Raw genomic sequence first — 25,471 nt, 5'->3', positions numbered from 1 at the left:
CAATATGCAGCTTTGTCGTACTCCTTTCCCAATTTTGAACCAATCGGTTGTTCCATGTCTGGTTCTTGCTGTTGCTTCTTGACCCTCGTACAGGTTTCTCAGGAGACAGGTAAGGTTGTCTAGTACTCCCATCACTTTAAGAATTTGCCACACCTTGTTGTGATCCACACAATCACAGGCTTTAGCATAGTCAATGAAGCAGAAATAGACGTTTTTATGGAATTCTCTTGCTTTCTCCATGATGCAGCGAATGTTGGCGATTTGATCTCTAGTTCCTCTGCCTCTTCGAAACCCAGCTTGTACTTCCGGTAGTTCTCGGTTCACATACTGCTGAAGCCTAGCTTGTAGGATTTTGAGCATCACCTTGCTGGCATGTGAAATGAGCGCAATTGTGCGGTAGTTTGAACACTCTTTGGCGTTGCCCTTCTTTGGAATTGGAATGTAAACTGACCTTTTCCAGTCTTGCGGCCACTGTTGAGTGTTCCAAATTTGTTGGCATACTGAATGCAGCACTTTCACAGCATCATCTTTTAGGATTTTAAATAGCTCAGGTGGAAGACTGTCATCTCCGCTAGCTTTGTTGTTACTAATGCTTCCTAAGACCCGCTTGACTTCACTCTCTAGCATGTCCGGCTCAAGTTCAGTGAGCACACTATCATTGCTATCAGGGACATTCAGATCTTTCCTGTATAGTTCTTCTGTGTATTCTTGCCACCTCTTCTTAATCTCATCTGCTTCTGTTAGGTCCCTGCCTTGTCCTTTATCATGCCTGTCTTTGCACAAAACGTTCCCTTGAGATCTCCAATTTTCTTGAAAAGATCTCTAGTCTTTCCCATTCTGTTGTTTTCCTCGATTTCTTTGCATTGTTCATTTAAGAAGGCCTTCTTGTCTCTCCTTGCTATTCTCTGGAACTCTGCATTCAGTTGGATATATCTTTCCCTTTCTCCCTGGCTTTTCACTTCCCTTCTTTCCTCAGCTACTTGTAAAGCCTCATCAGACAGCCACTTGGCTTTCTTGCATTTCTTTTTCTTGGGGATGGATTGAGTTGCTGCCTCCTGAACAATGTTACGGACCTCCGTCCATAGTTCCTCAGGCACTCTGTCTATCAGGTCTAATCCCTTAAATCTATTCGTCACCTCCACTGTATATTCATAAGGGATATGATTTAGGTCATACCTGAATGGTTTAGTGGTTTTCCCTACGTTCTTCAATTTAAGCCAAAATTTTGCAAGAAGCAGCTCATGATCTGAGCCACAGTCAGCTCCAGGTCTTGTTTTGACTGACCGTATAGAGCTTCTCCATCTTTGGCTGCAAAAGACATAATCAATCTCATTTCGATATTGACCATCTGGTGATGTCCATGTGTAGAGTCGTCTCTTGTGCTGTTGGAAAAGAGTGTTTGCTATGATCAGCATGTTCTCTTGGCAAAACTCTATTAGCTTTTGTCCTGCTTCATTTTGTACACCAAGGCCATGCCTGCCTGTTATCTCGGTGATTTCTTGACTTCCTACTTTAGCATTCCAATCCCCTATGATGAAGAGGACATCTTTTTTTGGTGTTAGTTCTAGAAGGTGTTGTAGGTCTTCATAGAACCGATCAACCTCAGCATCTTTGGCGTCAGTGGTTGGGGCATAGACTTGAATTACTGTGATGTTGAATCGTTTGCCTTGGATTCGTACTGAGATCATTCTATCGTTTTTAAGATTGTACCTCAGTACTGCTTTTCCCACCCTTTTGTTGACTATGAGTGCTACTCCATTTCTTCTAAGGGATTCTTGCCCACAGTAGTAGATATGATGGTCACCTGAATTAAATTCGCCCATGCCTGTCCATTTTAGTTCGCTGATTCCCAAGATGTCGATGTTCAATCTTGCCATCTCCTGTTTGACCACCTCCAGCTTACCTTGATTCACTGATCTGACATTCCAGGTTCCTAAATATTGTTCTGTACAGCATCAGATTTTCTTTTCACCACCAGACACATTCACAGCTGAGTGTCCTTTCGGCTTTGGCCCAGCCGCTTCACTCTTTCTGGCGCGACTTGGAAATTCCCTCAGCTCTTCCGCAGTAGTATATTGGACACCTTCCGACCTGAGGGGCTCATCTTCCGGCGTCATCTCTTTTAGCCTTGTGATACGTTCCATGGGGTTTTCTTGGCAAGAATACTGGAGTGGGTTGCCATTTCCTTCTCCAGTGGACCACATTTTGTCAGAACTCTCTGCCATGACCTGTCCGTCTTGGGTGGCCCTGCACGGCATAGCTTATGACTTCATTGAGTTACGCAAGCCCCTTCACCACAACAAGGCAGTGATCCATGAAGGGGCTCAACTGGTATAGGTTCTCATAAGATGGTCCCTGTCCTAGGCAGTAAAGAGCAAATTGATCTACAGTTTCAAACAAAGTGGCATTTGTCATTTGGAAGTTCTGAACCCAGTCTTCATCATCCCAAATTTTCAACACAAAGTTCTCCCACCAATCACCAGGGGCAGGAAGTACCCAATACTGACAAAGTATCTTTGTGGTCAGTTGTGAAGCAAATATTCACAGCGGTGCTCCTTTGTGAATCACTGAATTGTAGATTCCTCTTCTGATGGCTCTTTATTACTATAGGGATTCTTGACCTGCACAAATAGCAGCTTACTTTAAGATCACCATATACGTAAGCACAATGTTTGCAGAAGTGATTTGAGGATGACAACAGTCAGCTGACAGAACTGCAGTAACTGGAAAATGTCTGAATGCTTAAGCCTTAAGGCTTAACGAACACACAAAAACTGCACAGCCAGGAAATCTCTGTGCACATGCACATGTATCTCTTTTCCTAGAAGGAGATGTACCTCAAACCCAGAATCAAACTATTTAACCCACAGTGAGGCTGTGGTGTGGAGTGTGTGCAGCTGCCATTTTGAATATAGACCCTCCACTCAGTTGTTGTATCAAGCATAGGTTATGTGATGGTTAAACAACCCTCTCATAACCCTAAAACAGAGCATGGGTTATGCGAGGGTTATTTAACCCTCTATCCCTGATGCTGTTCAATATCTACATGAAACCACTGGGAAAGATCATTTGGAGGTTTGGGGCTGAGTGTTATCAGTATGCTGATGACACCCAAATCTATTTCTCTTTAACATCTTTATCCAAGGGAGGTATGACTCCTCTGAATGATTGCCTGAAGTCGGTAATGGGCTGGATGAGGGAGAACAAGCTGAAATTGAATCTAGGCAAGACAGAGGTGCTCATCACGTATGTCAACCAGAAATATAATATAGAAATATAATAATTAATTAATTAATAAAATAACCCACCCTTGCTAGGTTCGCACAACAATCCCCGAGTAGGGGGTTGCACATTCAAAATGGCATCCACATGTGCCCTGCATGTACTGCAACCTCACTGCAGGTTAAACACTGCAAACAGCCCCACAGTGTACTTTCTAGGTAAGTGACAATGCTAGAGAGGCCAATGTCTCAAGGTATGAAGGTGTTTGATTCTGGGTTTCATTGATATGTGAATGTGTTTGATTCAGGGCTATCTTAAAGACAGCACTGCCAGTTCCAAAGCAAAAGCAAACAAAACCTACCAGCAAAACAGTGCTCTGGAGCTATGAATAATGCCTGTATTATGGCTTTCACTACAATTGTGGTATTGAACAGGACATACTAAAACAAATGACAGTACTTGCCCATAGGGAAACCTTGAATGCCCATAGGGAAACATAGGATTCTACCTAACCATAGGAATGCCCATAGGGAAACACAGGATTCTCACTGACCACAGGAGGATCCAGAATGCCCATAGGGAAACACAGGACTCTCACTGACCATAGGAGGATCGTGAATGCCCATAGGGAAACACAGGACTCTCACTGACCACAGGAGGATCGTGAATGTCCATAGGGGAACATAGGCTTGCATACATGCTCTTAGATCTAATTTTGCTGATCTCTGGGCTGTCTGTGCCTTTTCCCTTGGCAACAGTATTTTTCATTGAAAAGAATGTATGTGAATAACTAAAGAGCGGCACCCTGAATAAGTTTAAGGAAACTCACCAAAATGTAATCCGGTTGCTTCTTGCGAATGTTGCTTATTGCCAGCCTGCCTGAACTTACTTTATTTATGTATGGGATGACTCAGGGTAAAAAAAAAAAATCTACCCGCAAAGTAATATTTTTCAAAATTAAAATTAATTTCCCCTCTGTGTGGTAAGCCCATAGTAATCTTTTCAAATTTATTTCCAGAAAAATATGTTTAGGATGGCAGTTTTAGTGTGACAGGTACTGTTATTTTTCTTTCAGATATTTTCACATATGGGACACAGCTCGCCCACATAGAAATATATTTTGCCCCCTTCTGTTACGACCCTGATTTTTTTTCCGGGTGCTGCCACTGTGTGAGATCAGGCCAAACAGTTTAGAGATGAGAGAGTGTCATGATACAGGTATGGATTCATCCAACAAACCCATATATGACTGGTCAAAGAAGTGATCTTCCAATGGAAGAAGTACTAGCAATTCTCAGGAGAGAACCTAGATGAAAGTAAAATTATTTCATTACCACCTGTGCTGACAAAGGGTGGGGAGATGTTTTCGTACTGTTCCTCCTCCCCTGTTCCGAAGCAGGAACATGATTATCGTTTTGACCAGTACAGATGTGCATCAAAGGGGTCAAATTTCCATCAAAAACATTTGCACCTCCCAGCTGTACTGAAAAGGCACTACTATCTAAAGGACCCCAATGGGTCCTGGAAAGATTCACTGCATGGTTTCAAGAAATATGTATTCTGCCTCAGGGAGTGCACAGATCCTAGAAAGTTGTACATCATCCACTATTTGGGTGGTGAAACATTGCACCAAGCTCCCAGTCATGGCAACAGGAAGGATTCTAAGAAGCCTTTTGCTGGCACCATGAAGCAGGCTTTTGGAAAAAATGGAAATTGCATTGGAGTCACACACAAAAACATTGAAGGCCTACAAACATTTATAAACAATTGCCTCAGTGGAAAGTTCTCATAGACGTATGGCCATTGATCATCCATGGAATCTCAAACAGCTACGAAATGTATCATATCAACAGAACAAAAAAAGAATTGGCAGTGATGAAAAATTCAACCTGGTGGAACTCTCGCACCATCTTGAAAATTTTATCACAAAGTTTACCTTTCTGCCCAATCTCATCGTTTCATCTGCACATCCCAATATCATTGCCGAGAGACGTGCTTTCCTCTCTCTCTCAAGCAAAGATGCATCCTTGCCACAACTTGTGTCCTATGACAGCACATTCAAGCTTGGAGATGTCTATTAATCTCCCATAGTAATGAGAAACATCATTTTAGAAGGTGACCCAATACTCCCTGTTGCATTTCTTGTACATACCAAAATATTCATGGCATACCATCAAGATTTCTTGCGTGTAATACTTTCAAAACTGGCAAGAGAAAACACAGAAAAAATACCACTTGTAACAGACCGAGAAAGGAGTATTGTTCAACCTTTGTAAAAGAAATTCGCTCGGATTTCACAGGTATATGGCAGAAATCACATCCTTAGAGATGTCAGGATGTAGGTGAAGGGCCATGCTGGGAGAAAAGATGATTTGATAGTTTTAGAAAACACTGTCACACAATTGCTAAATTCATCTTCTAAGAAACAATGTAAGAAGAGATATAGGGAATATAGTGTGCTGTGGAGTCAGCCATTTAAAGAATATTTTGATAAAGAATTGAATGATTACATTCCCAAACATGCAGCAAAATTTCACACTCAGAAATTTGCTGCATTCAGACATGATATAAATGCAACCAATAACATCAGCAAGAGCATGGCACAAGATAATTAAGGATGAGATGGAATGGAAAGAAATTCCCGTTGACACTATGGCACTCACAATGTATTATATGCAAGCATAGTTTTAGGGCTGTGAAGGGACCTCCTGATCCAACTCAGAAGCTGCTTCATGGCTTCGGAGGCGGGGCTGATTTGGGGCGGGCCCGACTCGACGGCCCCTAACCCGAAGCAGGATTCGGATGCTGAACCCCGCTTCGGGCCCCCCCGACGCCCCCTTGAACCCCCCCAGCTCATTACCTTGCCGCCGCCTCCTCCTCTTCCATCGCTGCCGCCTCCTCCAACGCTGTCACTTCCATTGCCACCTTCTCCTCCGCCGCCGCTGCCACTACCTTCTCTTCGCCACCACCTTGTCCATCACTGCCTTGTCCGCTGCCGCCTTGTCCTCGCCGCTGCCTTCTCCGCCACCCTAACCCTGGATGCGTGCTGACTCTTATTGCAAGGAGTTACCATTTTTAAAATGGCAACCTCCTGGAAGTTCCTGGAAGTTGCCATTTTAACAATGGTGATTCCCTGCAATAACAGTCAGCATGCATCCAGGCCTCAGGACCTGGCGGCAGTGATGACAGCGGCGGCAGAGATGGCAATGATGGCAGTGGAGGAGGAGGAGAAGGTGGTGGCAGCGATGACGGCAGTGGAGGCAGAGGACGAGGAGAAGGCAGTGGCAATGACAGTGGTGGAGGCAGCGGCAACAGAGGTGGCGGCAGTGGATGACATGGGCAGCTCAGATAAGGACCTGGAGGCGCTTGCGCAGCTGGGCTGGGATTGCCAAAGCTCCAAAGTGACCAAGCGCTTCGGAGAGCCCCTGACCCGCTCCAGGTCACTTCGTGCCCCCTCTGCTTCACCTTGGAAGGGGCTCAAAGTGACCTGAAGCAGCCTGCTTTGACTCGGGCCTTGGGCCGAAGCAGTGCACAGCCCTAATATTTTTTGTATGAGTTCAAACAAGCATATTGTGGTTTGGGAAACTATCCTCCAAAAAGGCAATTTTCACACCTACAGTTTTCACCCATGGAGATAGAATTCCCTCCATTTTATCATCTAGAAAAAATTATTGAAAATATAAAATCCATCCATGATCAGAACCCTCCCAGGACAGGTGTGGAAAAAGCAGAGACTTATTGTATGAGTCAAATATCTCTGGCTAAACTTAGCAAGGAGTCTGGAGGAGTCATTCTTTGCTGCCATTCGGGCACCTTCAATGTCTGTGATGTATACAGTGGTAAAATGCAGTTACACTTTACCTGCAACCTGCATATTGTTCCTGCAGCAGTACAGGGCAATGTTTTCACATTATTGCAGCTCAAATGTCAACTCATTGCACAGAAAAAGTTGATAAACTGACATATCCCTTATCAACACTAATGAAAAGAAAAAGAGGTAGATCAAGTAAAGCTGGAAGGAAAAAATCTGGTGACTATGACTACAGCATAAACCCAGCGCCCGATTCTATTGTCTGTATGTCAGACCTTGAACATCCTCTTCCAAGTAACCCCAAGACTACAGAAGATACAGTCCTCGATATTTCAGAAATTACTGGAGCAGATTTTAGAGATTAACACAAAACAGATTAACACTAAAAAAGAAGGCCATGAAACAACACCAAGACACAGCACATGAGAAGCCATGGAACACCACAGCAAGTGACTTAAGACCAAAAATACATGAGAATGCTACCAGCTGTACTAAAGGAATCATTACATCCTAGAAAATGGCTGTCAGATGAAGTTATTGATGAAACTATTTCAAATGTCATTTGTCAGTACCAGTTAAGGGATAAAATCCTGCCTGCACAACATACATATATAAAAGTGTTGACTTTCTACAATTTCCAAGATAAAAAATCTCGCTCTTAACAAATACTTTCTGCTGATACCATTCAACACTGATATATCTGGTTCTGGTCAACATTGGCTACTTGGTATTATAATTTTCAGAACAAAAGAGGTAATTATGGTTGATTCAATGAAAAATAGAGAAAGATCAAAGCAGCATTCTCCTGTGCATTGCAGCTGCTTGTTACCAGGTAGCATATGTGCCACTGAGGATGGGACTGCAAAGACTGGAAGGTATTTTTGTGTGAGTATATACCACAACAAGAGAATCCCTATGAGTGTGGAATACACAGTTTTAAATGCATACACAATCATATCTGGGGAGGAATGCAGCAACATTGTCAGTAAGATTGCCAGGACTTGGATTGGTATACAGGTGGGCATGCATCAGAAATGTGCCTGCAAGAAAAGAAAGCCAAGGAAAAAAGTTCACTACTACACCAAAATGCATGCAAAATTACTGAAGATGTCTTCAGCTGTGGAGGTTGTGAAGGCACCATTGTCCACATATCTATTACAGTTGACAGATTAAGAAGAAAGTTGATAGTCTACATGTCCGCAAGCCTTCTGTAAAGGAAACTATGGCCTAGGTGACACAATGGTGTTCTGTTGCATTTGCAGGGTGTGGAATCATGCAGCATGTCTGGCCCAGAAAGTGACTCCATTGCCAGAGTACTACATTTGCAAACAATGCAACCCATAAAGATATGTCATAGTGGTATACATGCAGAAGTTCTGCACTGCTCTCATGGAGAGATACAAGGGCAATGGAGGGATACAGGGGCAACGTATTAAAAACACCAACTCAAGGTAAGACAAGCAGTGTTACAGAAGCAGGGTTGTTATTAAAAGTTAAGACAATTGTAACTCTTTAAGCATTTCTCTGTTTAAAAATAGATACAGAAGAATTTGAGAGAAAAGATAAATAAAGTAGTAGAACTCCTTTTCCTGTACCTCACCATTTCTGTCCTTTTATGTTACTTATTTAACATAGTTTTATACTGCCTTTCGAGGCAAAGCATCAAAAGGCATTTTACAACATACATTTCTAAAATACAAATATGAAATAGAATTAACAACTTCTCAATTCCCTTCTTCCCATACTTTCTTACCTTTAATACTCTAGCCTTGCTCTCTAACCAACTCCCGCTCCCACAAGTGCCTATGCCCTGTGCACATGGGGAGCTCCTGCTGCAATAGTCTTACAAAAAGCCGTGGTGCAGCCCTGGCAAAGGGCAGTCAAAGAAAGAGGTTCTGGCCAGGCTGCAGCAATGGGACCCACCTGAGAGTGGGCTGGTACCCACTGGTGGGTCCAACCCACAGTTTGACCAACACTGTCTGCTTTCCCATGCCTTCCCTTCTTTTCTTTTTGCAGTTATTTTATTTACAGTGCTGACAAAACCATAAAAAACATGATTGGGTCAAAATATTATCAACTATGTTACAATATAAACAAATTTATAAACCAAGCCAACAAATATCACAAGGTTCTTAGCAACACAAAAGGTTGCACATTCTCCTGATTGTTATTACAGCAATACATTACAAGTAAAGACCACTTTTTTATATATACAAATCTGTGATTTGGCAATGTTTCCTTCCTAACCCTTACAATATTAGTTAACTTAACCATATATATTATTTCCCATAATATATAAAACCAGTCATCAATTGTGGGTGCTTTCTTTTTTTTGAAATTTGCAGATATTAACATTCTAGCAGTTCTCAATAAATGCACTATCATTTCTATGTCAGCAGACCAAACAACTTCCTTTACATAACCAAAGAGAATAACTATTGGATCCTGTGAGAAGCCAGGTAGGGATGAAAGTTTTCCGGTATGACCTAAATCATATCCCTGATGAATATACAGTGGAGGTGAGGAATACATTTAAGGGATTAGACCTGATAGACAGAATGCCTGAGGAACTATGGACGGAGGTCTGTAATGCTGTTCAGGAGGCAGCAACTAAATCCATCCCCAAGAAAAAGAAATGCAAGAAAGCAAAGTGGCTATCTGATGAGGCTTTACAAGTCGCTGAGGAAAGAAGGGAAGCGAAAAGCATGGGAGAAAGAGGAAGATATATCTAAATGAATGCAGAGTTCCAGAGAACAGCAAGGAGAGACAAGAAGGCCTTCTTAAATGAACAATCCAAAGAAATCGAGGAAAACAATAGAAAGGGAAAGACTAGAGATCTTTTCAAGAAAATTGGAGATCTCAAGGGAACTTTTGTGCAAAGATGGGCATGATAAAGGACAAAGAAGGCAGGGACCTAACAGAAGCAGATGAGATTAAGAAGAGATGGAAAGAATACACAGAAGAACTATACAGGAAAGATCTGAATGTCCCTGATCGGTGCGGTCACTGAACTTGAGCCGGACATCCTAGAGAGTGAAGTCAAGTGGGCCTTAGGAAGCATTACTAACAACAAAGCTAGTGGAGATGACAGTATTCCAGCTGAGCTATTTAAAATCCTACAAGATGATGCTGTTAAAGTGCTGCACTCAATATGCCAACAAATTTGGAACACTCAACAGTGGCCACAAGACTGGAAAAGGTCAGTTTACATTCCAATTCCAAAGAAGGGCAATGCCAAAGAGTGTTCAAACTACCATACCATTGCGCTCATTTCACATGCCAGCAAGGTTATGCTCAAAATCCTACAAGCTAGGCTTCAGCAGCATGTGAACCGAGAACTACCAGAAGTACAAGTGGGGTTTCGAAGAGGCAGAGGAACTAGAGATCAGATCGCCAACATTCACTGGATCATGGAGAAAGCAAGAGAATTCCAGAAAAACATCTATTTCTGCTTCACTGACTATGCTAAAGCCTTTGACTGTGTGGATCACAACAAACTCTGGCAAATTCTGAAAGAGATGGGAGGAGCAGACCACCTTACCTGTCTCCTGAGAAACCTGTACGACGGTCAAGAACAGTAAGAACTGGACATGGAACAACCGATTGGTTCAAAATTGGGAAAGGAGTACGACAAGGCTGTATATTGTCGCCCTGCTTATTTAACTTATATGCAGAGTACATCATGAGAAATGCCGGGCTGGATGAATCACAGGTCGGAATTAAGATTGCCGGGAGAATTATCAACAACCTCAGATACGCAGACGATACCACCCTAATGGCAGAAAGCGAAGAGGATCTCAAGAGCCTCTTGTTGAGGGTGAAAGTGGAGAGTGCAAAAGCTGGTTTGAAACTCAACATTAAAAAAACTAAGATCATGGCATCTGGCCCCATCCCTTCCTGGCATATAGAAGAGGAAGAAATGGAAGCAGTGACAGATTTTATTTTCTTGGGCTCCAAGATCACCGCAGACGGTGACTGTAGCCATGAAATTAAAAGAGGCTTGCTCCTTGGGAGAAAAGCTATGGCAAACGTAGACAGCATAGTAAGAAGCAGAGACATCACCTTGCCGACAAAGGTCCGTCTAATCAAAGCTATGGTTTTCCCAGTAGCAACGTCTGGCTGTGAGAGCTGGACTATAAGGAAGGTTGAGTGCCAAAGAATGGATGCTTTCGAACTGTGGTGCTGGAGAAGACTCTTACGAGTCCCCTGGACTGCCAGGTGGTCAAATCAGTCAATCCTAAAGGAAATCAACCCTGAGTGCTCATTGGAAGGACAGATACTGAAGCTGAAGCTCAACTATTTTGGCCACCTAATGCGAAAAGAAAACTCCCTGGAAAAGACCCTGATGCTGGGAAAGATTGAAGGCAAAAGGAGAAGGGGATGGCAGAGGATGAGATGGCTAGATAGCATCACCGATGCAATGAATATGAATTTGAGCACACTACAGGAGAGAGCGGAGGACAGGAAGGCCTGGCTTGCTATGGTCCATGGGGTCACGAAGAGTCAGACACGACTTAACAACTGAACAACAACAAACCACCTGAAACTAATTACAGCACATCCAGAGGAGATGAGAGCTGCCTGTCAACTGTGGTTAATGAGCCAAAGGAACAACGAGCAAGATACAAGAATAGAGGAAAGACGGGGGGCGGGGGGAGCTGATGAGCTGTTTGTGAAGATATACAATATACAGGCAAGTTTTCTGTTGGGGCTGCTAATTGGACTGGGGAATACCTTTCCCACATTAGCCTCTATGATGAGCCAGCTATCTTTAGTACCTAGCTGGGAAGGTATTTAGCTCTTGAAAAACTGAGAGAGACTAAAACATCTCTGAGAGGCATTATTGTCACAGATCCAGTGGTAGTCTATACCTTGCTATGATTTCAATTTCCTCTACTATCTTTTACCAGTAGTCCTTATCATAGAGCAGATTCAAAAAATAAAGGCCGTATCTGCATTACATAATTTTTTTTTCTCCAACCCCTGTTATTAGCCTTATGATGAATACGGTTAAGCCTTACAGGCATTAAATACCAGTGGAAGAAAACTTTTTTTAAAAATCCTTTAAGATTTCTGATGATAGTCTGCTGTGAAATATTATTCCAAATCCATGTCCAGATACTTACCGGAATCTAAGAATTTTGTTCTCTTTCCCATCTCTTTTGATAATTGTTAATGGTAAGATATAGTTCTAAGACAGCTTTATGCAACGTACTCAATAGATTTCCCTGATTTTGTGACATCGAGATTTCAAAAAGGGTTTTTTCGCCGAGGAGGGGCAAGTTTCCTTAGTAACCTCAAAGCTAGACTTCTAAACTGTAAACGTTTGAAAAATAAAGTGTGGAACCTCAGCATTTCATTCCGTATTGGTTCATATTATTTAAATGTTTCATCATTCCTAAGTGCATTAATGTCAATTAGCCCATGATTATACCCTAACGATTGATTACGCAATTGCATTTCATCTGTCATCTCTTTGTTACACGTAACAGCTTATAATGGAGATAAACCCAGACATAATTCTCCCTAAAGTTTCAACAAGTTGTTAAACTTGGATGGGTTCATTCTTAACATATTTTTATGAATGTTGGTACAGAACCAGAGAGTATTTTTCAACTCTGTAGAGACGGAATGTTGTTCTATCTCAGTTGCTTTGTCTAGGTTGAACTGGGTCTTCAAATGCATAAACAAAGCAGCAATATAACAGTTTTTAATACATGGAAAGGCGTTTTTTTAATACACATATACCCCACCTAGTAATGAAAAAAGAAAGGGTTATATATATAAAAACAACAACAAAAGCTGTGCAAAATAAACCAAGAAGAGCAAAGAATAAAAATAAATAAAAGAGAAACAAAAAAATAAGAAAAATAACACAGCTGAAGATAGCTTATCAGATTAAGCCTGCAGGAACAAAAATAAGGCTTCATCAGATGTCTAAAATAAGCGACTGAAGTGGATGTAGTATTACCAGTCTGAAAAGAGCTTTCTATGACAAGGTTTCCTTGCCAGGGTTGCAGAGACTCTTGCATGGAACTACGTCTCCCTATGGGCAAGTATGCAGTCCCTATGGGCATTCAGGATCCTGTTATGTTCAGTTAGAATCCCAAGCTTCCCTATGGACATTCAGGATCCTCCTATGGTCGGGAAGAATTCTTTGTTTCCGTATGGGCGTTCAGGATACTCCTAAATTCAGGTAGAAGCCTATGTTTCCCTAGGGGCATTCAGGAGCCTCCTATAGTCACATAGAATCCTTTCTTTCCCTATGGGTGTTCAGGATCCTCCTATGGTCAGTTGGAAGCCTGTGTTCCCTAGGGGCATTCAGGAGCCTCCTATAGTCATGTAGAATTCTTTGTTTCCCTATGGGCGCTCAGGATCCTCTGATGGTCAGTGATAATCCTATGTTTCCCTATCGGCATTCTGCATCCTCCTATGGTCAGTGAGAATCCTATGTTTCCCTATAGGCATTCTGGATCTTCCTAAGGGCAGGTAGAAGCCTATGTTTCCCTATGTGCATTCAGAATCCTCCTGTGGTCAGTTAGAAGCCTATGTTTCCCTATGGGCATTCAGGATCCACCTATGGTTAGGTAGAAGCCTATGTTTCCCTACAGGCAAGGAGAAGCCTATCTTTCCCTATGGGCATTCAGGATCCTCCTATGGTTAGGTAGAAGCCTGTGTTTCCCTATGGGCAAGGAGAAGTCTATGTTTCCCTATGGGCATTCGGGAAACATAGGAACCGTTTCAGGATCCTCCTAGGGTCAGATAGAATCCTGTGTTTCGCTGTGGGCATTCAGGATCCTCCTATGGTTACGTAGAATCCGATGTTTCCCTATGGGCATTCTGGATCCTCCTGTGGTCAGTGAGAATCCTATGCTTCCATATGGGCGTTCAGGATCCTCCTATGGCCAGTGAGAGTCCTGTGTTTTCCTATGAGCATTCAGGATCCTCCTATGGTTAGGTAGAAGCCTATGTTTCCCTATGGGCAAGGAGAATCCTGTGTTTCCCTGTGGGTATTCAGGATCCTACTATGGTCAAGTAGAATCCTGTGTTTCCATATGGGCATTCAGGATCCTCCTATGGGCAGGTAGAGTTATGTGTTTCCCTATGGGAATTCAGGATCCTCCTATGGTCAGATAGAATCCTGTGTTTCCCTATCGGCATTCAGGATTCTCCTATGGTCAGTTAGAAGCCTATGTTTCCCTATGGGCATTCCGCATCCTCCTATGGGCAGGTAGAATCCTGTGTTTCCCTATGGGCATTCAGGATCCTCCTATTGGCAGGTAGAACCCTGTGTTTCCCTATGGACATTCAGGATCCTCCTATGGTTAGGTAGAAGCCTACGTTTCCCTATGGGCAAGGAGAAGTCTATGTTTCCCTATCGGCATTCAAGATCTTCCAATGGGCAGGTAGAATCCTGTGTTTCCCTATAGGCATCCAGGATCCTCCTATGGTCAGATAAAATGCTGTGTTTCCTTATGGGCATTCAGGATCCTCCTATGGTCAGATAGAATCCTGTGTTTTGCTACGGGCATTCAGGATCCTCCTATGGTTAGGTAGAAGCCTATGTTTCCCTATGGGTATTCAGGCTCCTACTATGGTCAAGTAGAATCCTGTGTTTCCATATGGGCATTCAGGATCCTCCTATGTGCAGGTAAAGTTATGTGTTTCCCTATAGACATTCAGGATCCTCCTATGGTTAGGTAGAAGCCTATGTTTCCCTCTGGGCATTGAGGATCTTCCAATGGGCAGGTAGAATCCTGTGTTTCCCTATGGGCATTCAGGATCCTCCTATGGTTAGGTAGAAGCCTATGTTTCCCTATGGGCAAGGAGAAGTCTATGTTTCCCTATGGGCATTCCCGATCCTCCTATGGTCAGATAGAATCCTGTGTTTCGCTATGGGTAAGGGGAAGCCTATGTTTCCCTATGGGAATTCCGCATCCTCCTATGGGCAGGTAGAAGCCTATGTTTCCCTATGGGCATTCAGCATCCTGCTATGGTCAGTGAGAGTCCTGTGTTTCCCTATGGGCATTCAGTATCCTGCTATGGTCAGTGTGAGTCCTGTGTTTCCCTGTGGGCATTCAGGATCCTCCTATGATCAGATAGAATCCTGTGTTTCGCTATGGGATGGGGGAGTGCATTCCTGTTGATTCTCCTGGACCTCTCAGCAGCTTTCGATACCATCGACCATGGTATCCTTCTGCATAGGTTGTCTGCGTTGGGAGTTGGAGGGACTGCACTGCAGTGGTTCCGCTCCTACTCGGATGGCCAAATCCAGAAGGTGGTGCTGGGTGATTATTGCTCTGTGTTATGGCAATTATGCCATGGGGTTCCACAGGGCTCTATTTTATCCCCCATACTGTTTAACATCTACATGAAACCGCTAGGAGATGTTATCCAGAGGTCTGGGCTGAGGTGCCATCAATATACGCATGACACCCAGCTCTACCTCTCTTTCTCATCAAACCCAGGTGAGGAAGTGCTGTTCTGAATCAGTGCCTGGGTGCAGTAATGGACTGGATGAGGGCCAATAAACTGAAACTCAATCCAGACAAGACAGAGGTACTGTTAGTGGGTAGTTCATCTGCTCGGCTAGGTGATATTCAACCTGTTCTGGAGGGGGTTGCATTCCCCCTAAAGGATCACATTTGTAGTTTGGGGGCCCTCTTGGATCCAGAACTGTTACTTGAGGCACAGGTGAACTCAGTGGCACAGAGCACTTTTTATCAGCTTAGACTGATATACCAACTACGCCCTTATCTGGACAGAGATAGCCTAGCTACAGTTATCCATGCTCTGATCACTTCTCATCTGGATTACTGCAATGCATTATATGTGGGGCTGCCTTTGAAAATGGTCCGGAAACTTCAGCTGGTCCCAAACAGAGCAGCAAGACTGTTAACAGGGACTGGCCAGCGAGCTCATATTACGCCAGTACTTTTCCAGCTGCACTGGCTGCCAGTCCAATTCCAGGCCGGAATCAAAGTGCTGGTATTAACATTCAAAGCCCTTAACGGCTTGGGGCCAGGTTACCTGAAGGGTAGGCACATCCAGGTTACCTGAAGGGCAGGCACATCCCATATGTGTCTGCCCAGACCTTAAGATCATCCTCAGCAGCCCTTCTCCATGAGTCCCTGCCAAAGGAAGTGAGGCGGGTGGCTACTAGGAGGAGGACTTTTTCTGCTGTGGCACCCCGGCTGTGGAATGAGCTGCCTAGTGAGGTTCGTCTGGCACCTACACTGTATTCTTTCCGCGTCAGGTGAAGACCTTTTTATTTTCCCAGGCATTTTAACATTTTAGCTTTCTAGACTTTTAGCTTTGCTGTTTTAAATCTGTATTTTAAATCCTTGCATTGCTGCTTGATTTTATTCTGGTAGTACTGTTATACTGTGGTTTTAATGTTTTATATATTTTATATTGTTTTATTGTGTGCTCTTTGGTTTTAATTTTTGTGAACTGCCCAGAGAGCTTCGGCTATTGGGCGGTATAGAAATTAAATAAATAAATAAATAAAATGGGCATTCAGAATCCTCCTATGGTTAAGTAGAAGCCTACGTTTCCCTATGGGGAAGTAGAAGCTTATGTTTCCCTATGGGCATTCAGGATCTTCCTATGGGCAGGCAGAATCCTATGTTTCCCTATGGGCATTCCAGATCCTCCTGTGGTCAGTGAGAATCCTGTGTTTCCCTATAGACATTCCGGATCCTCCTATGGGCAGGTAGAATCCTGTGTTTCCCTATGGGCATTCAGGATCGTCCTATGGTTAGGTAGAAGCCTAAGTTTCCCTAGGGGCAAGTAGAAGCCTATGTTTCCCTATGGGCATTCAGGACCCTCCTATGGGCAGGTAGAATCTTATGTTTCCCGATGGGCATTCAGGATCTTCCTGTGGTCAGTTAGAAGCCTATGCTTCCCCATGGGCATTCTGAATCCTCCTATGGTCAGTGAGAATCCTATGTTTCCCTATGGGCATTCAGGATCCTGCTATGGTCAGTTAGAAGCCTATGTTTCCTGTGGGCAAGTAGAAACCTGTGTTTACCTATTGGCATTCAGGATCTTCCTATGGGGGGGTAGAATCCTATGTTTCCCTATGGGCATCATACTTTCCCTATGGGCAACTACTGTCATTTGTTTTAGTATATCCCATGTTGAACTGAGGATATTTTTAATGCGATTTAAGTGTCACCAGTTAATTTAGCCTAAAACACTTCTATATGTTGCTGGAGTGCTCTTTAAACATTTATAAGAGAGCTTCTGTTGAAATGAGGAATGCTCCTTAAAACAGGGACAGCAGGCAACCCATATTTCAAACAGCCCAACCATAGGTGCCCCTAACCACGCGTAGGATCGGGTTGTTACTTGAAGTATGCACATACTTTGCCTTGAGGATTCATGATGGGAAGGAGGGGGAAGAAGATCTGAGCAGCGAGGTCCTGAGACAGGTACTACTGAAGAAGAGAGAAGGCAAATGTGGAGTGCAGCAGACGGCGCTGCAGGAAGTGAGGGGTGCCGACAGATGGGAAGGAAAGCAGTTTCTGACCAGAATGGGCTCCAACCCACGCACCAACCCTGTATTCCCGTTGGCCTCCGTGGAAGGCTTTTCACCACAAGAGCGGCGCTGGGCTGAGAGAATAATCAAACTGCTTTGAAGCCTCCCGGAGGTTTGCTCTTACCCGCCGCAGCAACTTCCTTCTCCTCAGTCGCCATGCGTTCCCTCGGCAGTCGCCATGGAGACGCTAGGCACTCGCTGGGGCCTAGCCAGCCCCTCCTCTCGCTTTTCCGTCACGCTTCCTGATTTGGCGGCAAACGCTCAGCTTTGCCCAGCTCAAATTTAGCTTGCGCGCGAGTTGCTTTCTCTCTGTCCCCCGTTGCAATGTGCCAGTGTTAGTATATTGACGGGAAATTCCTTCGGTGTTTCGCTAGGAGTCTTTCAAAAGAGGGGAGAGGGAAATCTCAGGAAACAGCAAGCGGGTAGTAGCTTAAATATAGCTGTACTATAGTGGTTCTAAAATGTATTGCGTGTGAAAGCTGCTCTCCAGTGACAATGCATTGTGCTCGCTCTTACATACGCACACAATGCCTAGGCATTGCTCATCTCAGCCTGAGACAGACGTTTGTTAAAGGGTGAGCAGAAGTATTTAAGAACAGGTCTTGGACTATAGTGAGGATTATACTGGGCATCTTTTATAATTATTTTGAGTTTTTAAAGACTCTTCCTAATGGCCTTAACATAAAAACCTGGTGGGGAAAAAAGTTTGATAAAGGGAAATCTGCTGGAGGAAACATGAAAAATGTGAGCACCTTTCCACAAACTAGACAATTGGAGAGGGGGGACGATCTGGGTCATTTTTGAGCAGCGAGTTCCTTGGCAGCATTGACAAGCTGTTTTGAAGTGTGTAGAATCATGTAATTTGTTTTTAAGAAGTATCTGAAAAACTATGTCGAATTTCTCCCCAACCACTAACTATGATTGCAGTCCTTTTAGACAAAAGCTTTGGGTTTTTAATGTCTGAGGAACACAAAACAATTAAGTGCTTAGTTCCTAAAATGAGGGTTGTGGTTCAAGTCTGTCTGGAAGCCACATATGACTTGGAGAACATGCTACCTCACACCAGATCTGTAGAGTCCTGCTGTAGTTCAGATGTGAGGAACTGTAAATATTTAATCATAATTACCTCCCATGTTGCAAGGCTCAGAACTTGCACTGTAAATAAGCTGTGAGACTGAGCTCTGTAGAAGTTCGGGGGCTGGACTCGATGGCCTTGTAGGCCCCTTCCAACCCTACTATTCTATGATTCCTGACTTATTTAAGCCTCTGTGGTCTGTGCTGGCCACCATTTTGAATATGCAAGCTGGGGCACGCGTGCACTGTGGCTTGTCGTGTAATCTGAACCTGGGCAGCATGGGTTATGCTTAGAACAACCCATGGTGGCTTAGCATGATGTGCAAACTGGCCCTATATCAAAAGAAGGAAACAGATGGGGTTGATGGGTTTATTTGTTTGCTCATTACTTTCTTTTTAAGAAATACAGTTATGATGTGGTAAACTTTTGTGGCCTGCATACTTTGGTTTTGAGCAGTTTAAAAGTGTAATAAATATATAAAATAAATAAGCGGGCATGCAATCCTATATACTAATTATGCTGAGGGCAGGGGATATGCTACTATTATATCTGAACAACAGCTATTCAGCCCAGGACAGAAAAGGAGGGGAAAACACAAACTCAGAAAATCACAAAACTGGGCAAAAACAGAAGCCACACCCCCAACAGCCATGGAAACACCAACAGTTTCCACCAATCAGGGGTTGTGGTGGCAATGATGCCCACATATCACCCAGACATGGAGGAAGCCAATAAACTCATGGTGACAGAGACATGCCCACAGCACAGCCTCCTGCTCTGCACACACCACACAACATACAGTGCTTTAGCACTCCCTGCTCTGTGAGCTCCACTGGCACAGGCAGCAACAGCCCTGCGGCTCTGAGTCCCCAGGCATCCCTATAAGCAGGGGTTTCAGTCCCCTAATGCCACACGTTGCTCACAAGCACTGTACACAAGAGGAAATGAGAGGCCACACAGCATAGCACCCATATAGCTCTCTTGGCAGGAGGCCTGCACAGGAGATATAGAGCCCTCCTCAAGACAAAGGGTCAAGACCCAACAAAGGAAGGAAAGGCTTTTACCAAGAAACCAAAGGACATGCAACAAAGAGAGTCACAGCCACACACTGACAGCCGCAGCTTCCAGCAGAAGATGACTACTATTAAGTTATGATTAATGTGGAATGTAACTATTAATCTGTTTAGATCTGTATGCCTTTTAACTTAATACATAAGCATCTCAACCTAGGATGGAAGTTCTACCCTGGGACTGCAGAACTGAAGGGAAGCATGCTCTTGTATCACATCAGCCAGAGGTCTAAGGGCTGCTGGAGTGTTTCTATCTTTCTGTGTGTGTGTGTGTGTGAGAGAGAGAGAGAGAGAGAGAGAGAAGTGGGGGACAGATTTTGTTTTTTTGTAATCTCACAACTTGTTATTTGTAAGGTACCTTGAGAACCATTTGATTGGAAGGTGGAGTATAAATCTTCAAAATAAATAACTAATTATGCTAAAGTAACTGATCTTGTTTTGGCTCAGCCAAATATAACGAGAACCTGAACAACTACTTGAAGAACAGTAGCATTTAAAAACATTTTTTAAAAAGATATTCTAAAAAGCTATGTGCCTTTTTAACTTCTTAAAAAATAACATATGACAAATTATCAAAGAGGGGGAGAATAGAATGATAGACCGCTGAAGAAATGTAGATCTAACATAATTTCTATGCCCACTCAAGAACAGCTAATATACCCACTCCCCACGACCCCAAAAAATGAGTTCACAGAGTAATGCTATCAGGGGTGGTTACAGACTAGGTGTAGCTTTTAGGTCACTCTGTCTCATTCACAGAAGTTTATGAGAAGTCCACACAGTGCATCTTCTACTCATGACCCGCCCCCCACGTTTTCTTACTGTTTCTTTTTCCTTAATGCAAAAATTCAGTTAATGAGAAAAGGACGGAACAGCTGCACAACACCTTCCATTTGCTAGTGCTGTGAGCCCTCTGTCTAGAAGCAGGTTTGGTTTCCTTTGGATGAGAAAGTCTGTTCTGTTATTTTGTCTCTGTATTTTTAAAAAATGTACAAATATACATGCATTGAATAAGTGGAGGAGAGTACATTCTTCTAAGCAGACAGTAGATCTCCAGAGAGTTCAGCTACATTCAGCTAGAAGTCAGAAGCTCTCTTTCTTTCTCTGCCTATTTGAAATGCAAAACTGCTGTTTCTCATACATTCTTCTCCAGGGCACAGGTCTCCGCCCCATCCATTCATCTGAATTGCCCATTCAGGCAATATCCACAGTCATTAAGAAACATTAAGGGTATTTTGTCAAAGTCCCTGGCTATTCATTCATAGCGATCAAGCCAGACAGACTCACAACACTATTTGCCACTTCAGAAGACATTTGCTACCATGCTGAAATAGGTGCTATGATGGCTGCCTGAAATAACTTCTGGCTGAAGTTTCCCAAGGAGAACACAATGACAAAACAACAAAACATTTAAAATTAAAAGCATACAACATATTCATTGTTAGCAATCTTACATATTACAGATATATTTCCCTAATAAATAGATTTGCTTGAGAAAGAATTATCCTCAGTCAGACCTTCAATATTAGCAAGACAAGAGGTGATGTTTCCCTCTTTATCGAAAGCCATTATCCTACTTCCAGGTACAGGCTTGTTTACATGAAAATAACATTCCTCCAGGCTCCAGGACTTTCTTTTTTACTGCTCTCAAACAACTTATAATTATCTTAACATAACAGTCCCCTCTCCCTAGTCTCACATTTTAGCCATTTTTTAAAAAATGTGAATGGATTTCACTGACATGTTTCGGTGACATGCTTAGGGTGAAGATACAGATAATTCCACTTCGTAGCACTTGTTCCTTTTTCTGGAAAGGGAACTCTTATTAACCCAAATTAGAAAACTCTAAAAACCTTTAAAAAGTCATTTATTTCTAGTCATCCCAAACATCTCCAACCCCCAACTGTAGGTGTAATCAAAATAACACCCACAAAATAAAAGCTCATCTCTTTGTCTTGGAACTGAGTTGGATCACATGTCTATAGTGATTTCTGCTGCTGAGCAAAGGATACCTAGGCACATTTCTATAAAGATCAAATGAAAGTTCCAATCTAATTGTCCTCCTTGTCACTGACAAGTTGTAGAAAGGGTTCTTCTTCCTTTCTTTTGCTGCTTATGAACTGTTTCCTGGACTAATCTACCTAGTGCTTTGGTTCAAACTGCAAATCTAAGGCCTGCCACATCTTAATGTGAAGGTATATTGACCTGGTTCGCTCAAAATGAGAAGCCACCATGGGTGAATTTTCCAGCAGGGCTTCTTGTTGTGGTGGTGGTCACCATTTTGAATATTTGGGGCACACGGGGTGCGCCATAGCTTCTCATTACATGCGAACCTGGCAAGTGTGGGTTGTTGAGGTGGTTGACAAGCCACCCAGAACCCATGGGCTCTTTTAGGGATGCTGCTGGTTTGTCAACCACCCCAACAACCCATCCTCGCCGGGTTCACACGTAATGAAAAGCTAGGGTGCACCCCCACCATGCCCTGATATTGAAAATGGCAGTGGCCACTGCAATGAAAACCCCCACAGGGAGATTCTCCCACAGTGGCTTGTTACGTGCAAACCAGGCCATTCTATCGGATCAGTATTGCAGAGCTATGCAAGCTGATTGCCAGTAAGCCCCATTTCTGTCCTTCATTCCAGCTGTTTATACTTGGAATGATTTCAGATAGTGAGAGGTATACACTCCTGTCTATTTTTCCTCCATAATTTGCAGGCTTTTTGTTTATTGTTGCTGAAGGGCATCTGCCTTTAGGATACATGAGATGTAGGGGCCTTATCCTGCCCACTAAAGCCTATTTATCAATATTATTAGTAGTATATTTATATCCTGCCTTCCCCCAAGGAGCTGAAAGCTGCACATGTGGTTCCCTGGACGGCTATTTGTCGGGGATGCTCTGACTTGGATTCCTGCATTGAGCAGGGAGTTGGTGGTCTTGTAGGCCCCTTCCAACCCTACTATTCTATGATTCCCCTCCCCATATTATTCTCGCAACAACCCTGTAAAGAAGATTCTTTGAGAGAGAAAGACTGGCCCACTGTCAATGAACTTCCTAGCTGAGTGGGGATTTGAACCTGGGTGTCCTTGGTCCTGCCCCTTCATGGATCACTGCCTTGTTGTGGTGAAGGGGCTTCCGTAACTCAGTGAAGCCATAAGCTATGCCGTGCAGGGCCACCCAAGACGGACAGGTCATGGCAGAGAGTTCTGACAAAATGTGGTCCACGGAGAAGGAAATGGCAACCCACTCCAGTATTCTTGCCAAGAAAACCCCATGGAACATATCACAAGGCTAAAAGAGATGACACCGGAAGATGAGCCCCTCAGGTCGGAAGGTGTCCAATATACTACTGGGGAAGAGCAGAGGGTATTTCCAAGTAGCGCCAGAAAGTGTGAAGCAGCTGGGCCAAAGCCGAAAGGACACTCAGCTGTGGATGTGTCTGGTTGTGAAAAGAAAATCTGATGCTGTAAAGAACAATATTGTTTAGGAACCTGGAATGTCAGATCATTGAATCAAGGTAAGTTGGAGGTGGTCAAACATGAGATGGCAAGATTGAACATCGACATCTTGGGAATCAGCGAACTAAAATGGACAGGCATGGGCGAATTTAATTCAGGTGACCATCATATCTACTATTGTGGGCAAGAATCCCACAGAAGAAATGGAGTAGCACTCATAGTCAACAAAAGGGTGGGAAAAGCAGTACTGGGGTACAATCTTAAAAACGATAGAATGATCTCAGTACGAATCCAAGGCAAACCATTCCACATCACAGTAATTCAAGTCTATGCCCCAACCACTGATGCCGAAGAAGCTGAGGTTGATCGGTTCTATGAAGACCTACAACACCTTCTAGAACTAACACCAAAAAAATGTCCTCTTCATCATAGGGGATTGGAATGCTAAAGTAGGAAGTCAAGAAATCACTGGGATAACAGGCAAGCATGGCCTTGGTGTACAAAATGAAGCAGGACAAAGGCTAATAGAGTTTTGCCAAGAGAACACGCTGATCATAGCAAACACTCTTTTCCAACAGCACAAAAGACGACTCTACACATGGACATCACCAGATGGTCAATATCGAAATCAGATTGATTATGTCCTTTGCAGCCAAAGATGGAGAAGCTCTATACAGTCAGTCAAAACAAGACCTGGAGCTGACTGTGGCTCAGATCATGAGCTGCTTCTTGCAAAATTTCGGCTTAAATTGAAGAATGTAGGGAAAACCACTAAACCATTCAGGTATGACCTAAATCATATCCCTTATGAATACACAGTGGAGGTGAGGAATAGATTTGAGGGATTAGACCTGATAGACAGAGTGCCTGAGGAACTATGGACGGAGGTCCGTAACATTGTTCAGGAGGCAGCAACTCAATCCATCCCAAAGAAAAAGAAATGCAAGAAAGCCAAGTAGCTGTCTGATGAGGCTTTACAAGTAGCTGAGGAAAGAAGAGAAGCGAAGAGCAAGGGAGAAAGGGGAAGATATATCCAACTGAATGCAGAGTTCCAGAGAATAGCAAGGAGAGACAAGAAGGCCTTCTTAAATGAACAATGCAAAGAAATCGAGGAAAACAACAGAATGGGAAAGACTAGAGATCTCTTCAAGAAAATCGGAGATCTCAAGGGAACGTTTTGTGCAAAGACGGGCATGATAAAGGACAAAGAAGGCAGGGACCTAACAGAAGCAGATGAGATTAAGAAGAGGTGGAAAGAATACAAAGAAGAACTATACAGGAAAGATATGAATGTCCCTGATAGCCATGATAGTGCGGTCACTGAACTTGAGCCGGACATCCTAGAAAGTGAAGTCAAGTGGGCCTTAGGAAGAATTACTAACAACAAAGCTAGCGGAGATGACAGTATTCCAGCTGAGCTATTTAAAATCCTAAAAGATGATGCTGTGAAAGTGCTGCATTCAATATGCCAACAAATTTGGAACACTCAACAATGGCCGCAAGACTGGAAAAGGTCAGTCTACATTCCAATTCCAAAGAAGGGCAATGCCAAAGAGTGTTCAAACTACCGCACCATTGCGCTCATTTCACATGCCAGCAAGGTGATGCTCAAAATCCTACAAGCTAGGCTTCAGCAGTATGCGAACCGAGAACTACCGGAAGTACAAGCTGGGTTTCGAAGAGGCAGAGGAACTAGAGATCAAATCGCCAACTTTCGCTGGATCATTGAGAAAGCAAGAGAATTCCAGAAAAACGTCTATTTCTGCTTCATTGACTACGCTAAAGCCTTTGATTGTGTGGATCACAACAAACTCTGGCAAATTCTTAAAGTGATGGGAGTACCAGACCACCTTACCTATCTCCTGAGAAACCTGTACGAGGGTCAAGAAGCAACAGTAAGAACCAGACATGGAACAACCGAGTGGTTCAAAATTGGGAAAGGAGTACGACAAAGCTGCATATTGTCACCCTGCTTATTTAACTTATATGCAGAGTACATCATGTGAAATGCTGGGTTGGATGAATCAGAGGTCGGAATTAAGATTGCTGGGAGAATTATCAACAACCTCCGATATGCAGACGATACCACCCTAATGGCAGAAAGCGAAGAGGATCTCAAGAGCCTCTTGCTGAGGGTGAAAGAGGAGAGTGCAAAAGCTGGTTTGAAACTCAACATTAAAAAAACTCAGATCATGGCCTCTGGCCCCATCACTTCCTGGCATATGGAAGGGGAAGAAATGGAAGCAGTGACAGATTTTACTTTCTTGGGCTCCAAGATCACTGCAGACGGTGAC

The 25,471-nt window shown here is 43.4% G+C and overlaps 1 protein-coding gene across 3 annotated transcripts in view; it reads right to left on the bottom strand.

Annotated features, from left to right (window-relative positions):
* The window catches only part of DRC8 (dynein regulatory complex subunit 8), a 43,709-nt gene extending 25,958 nt beyond the window's left edge, over nucleotides 1-17,751 (bottom strand). For all 3 annotated transcript variants that reach the window (XM_084832338.1, XM_084832331.1, XM_084832346.1), the window contains exon 1: nucleotides 17,701-17,751. In XM_084832338.1, the coding sequence (XP_084688464.1) occupies nucleotides 17,701-17,734 (34 nt within the window). In that variant the 5' untranslated portion in view covers nucleotides 17,735-17,751. The remainder of the gene's footprint in view (nucleotides 1-17,700) is intronic.
* Between the last annotated feature and the right edge of the window lie 7,720 nt (nucleotides 17,752-25,471).

This window comes from Heloderma suspectum, chromosome 1 (genome assembly GCF_057233095.1).
Source record: "Heloderma suspectum isolate Gila_16-S chromosome 1, 16-S_ref, whole genome shotgun sequence".
Lineage (NCBI taxonomy): Eukaryota > Metazoa > Chordata > Lepidosauria > Squamata > Helodermatidae > Heloderma > Heloderma suspectum.
Note: the sequence above shows the minus strand (reverse complement) of the source record. Positions and strands in the feature narration are given on the sequence as shown.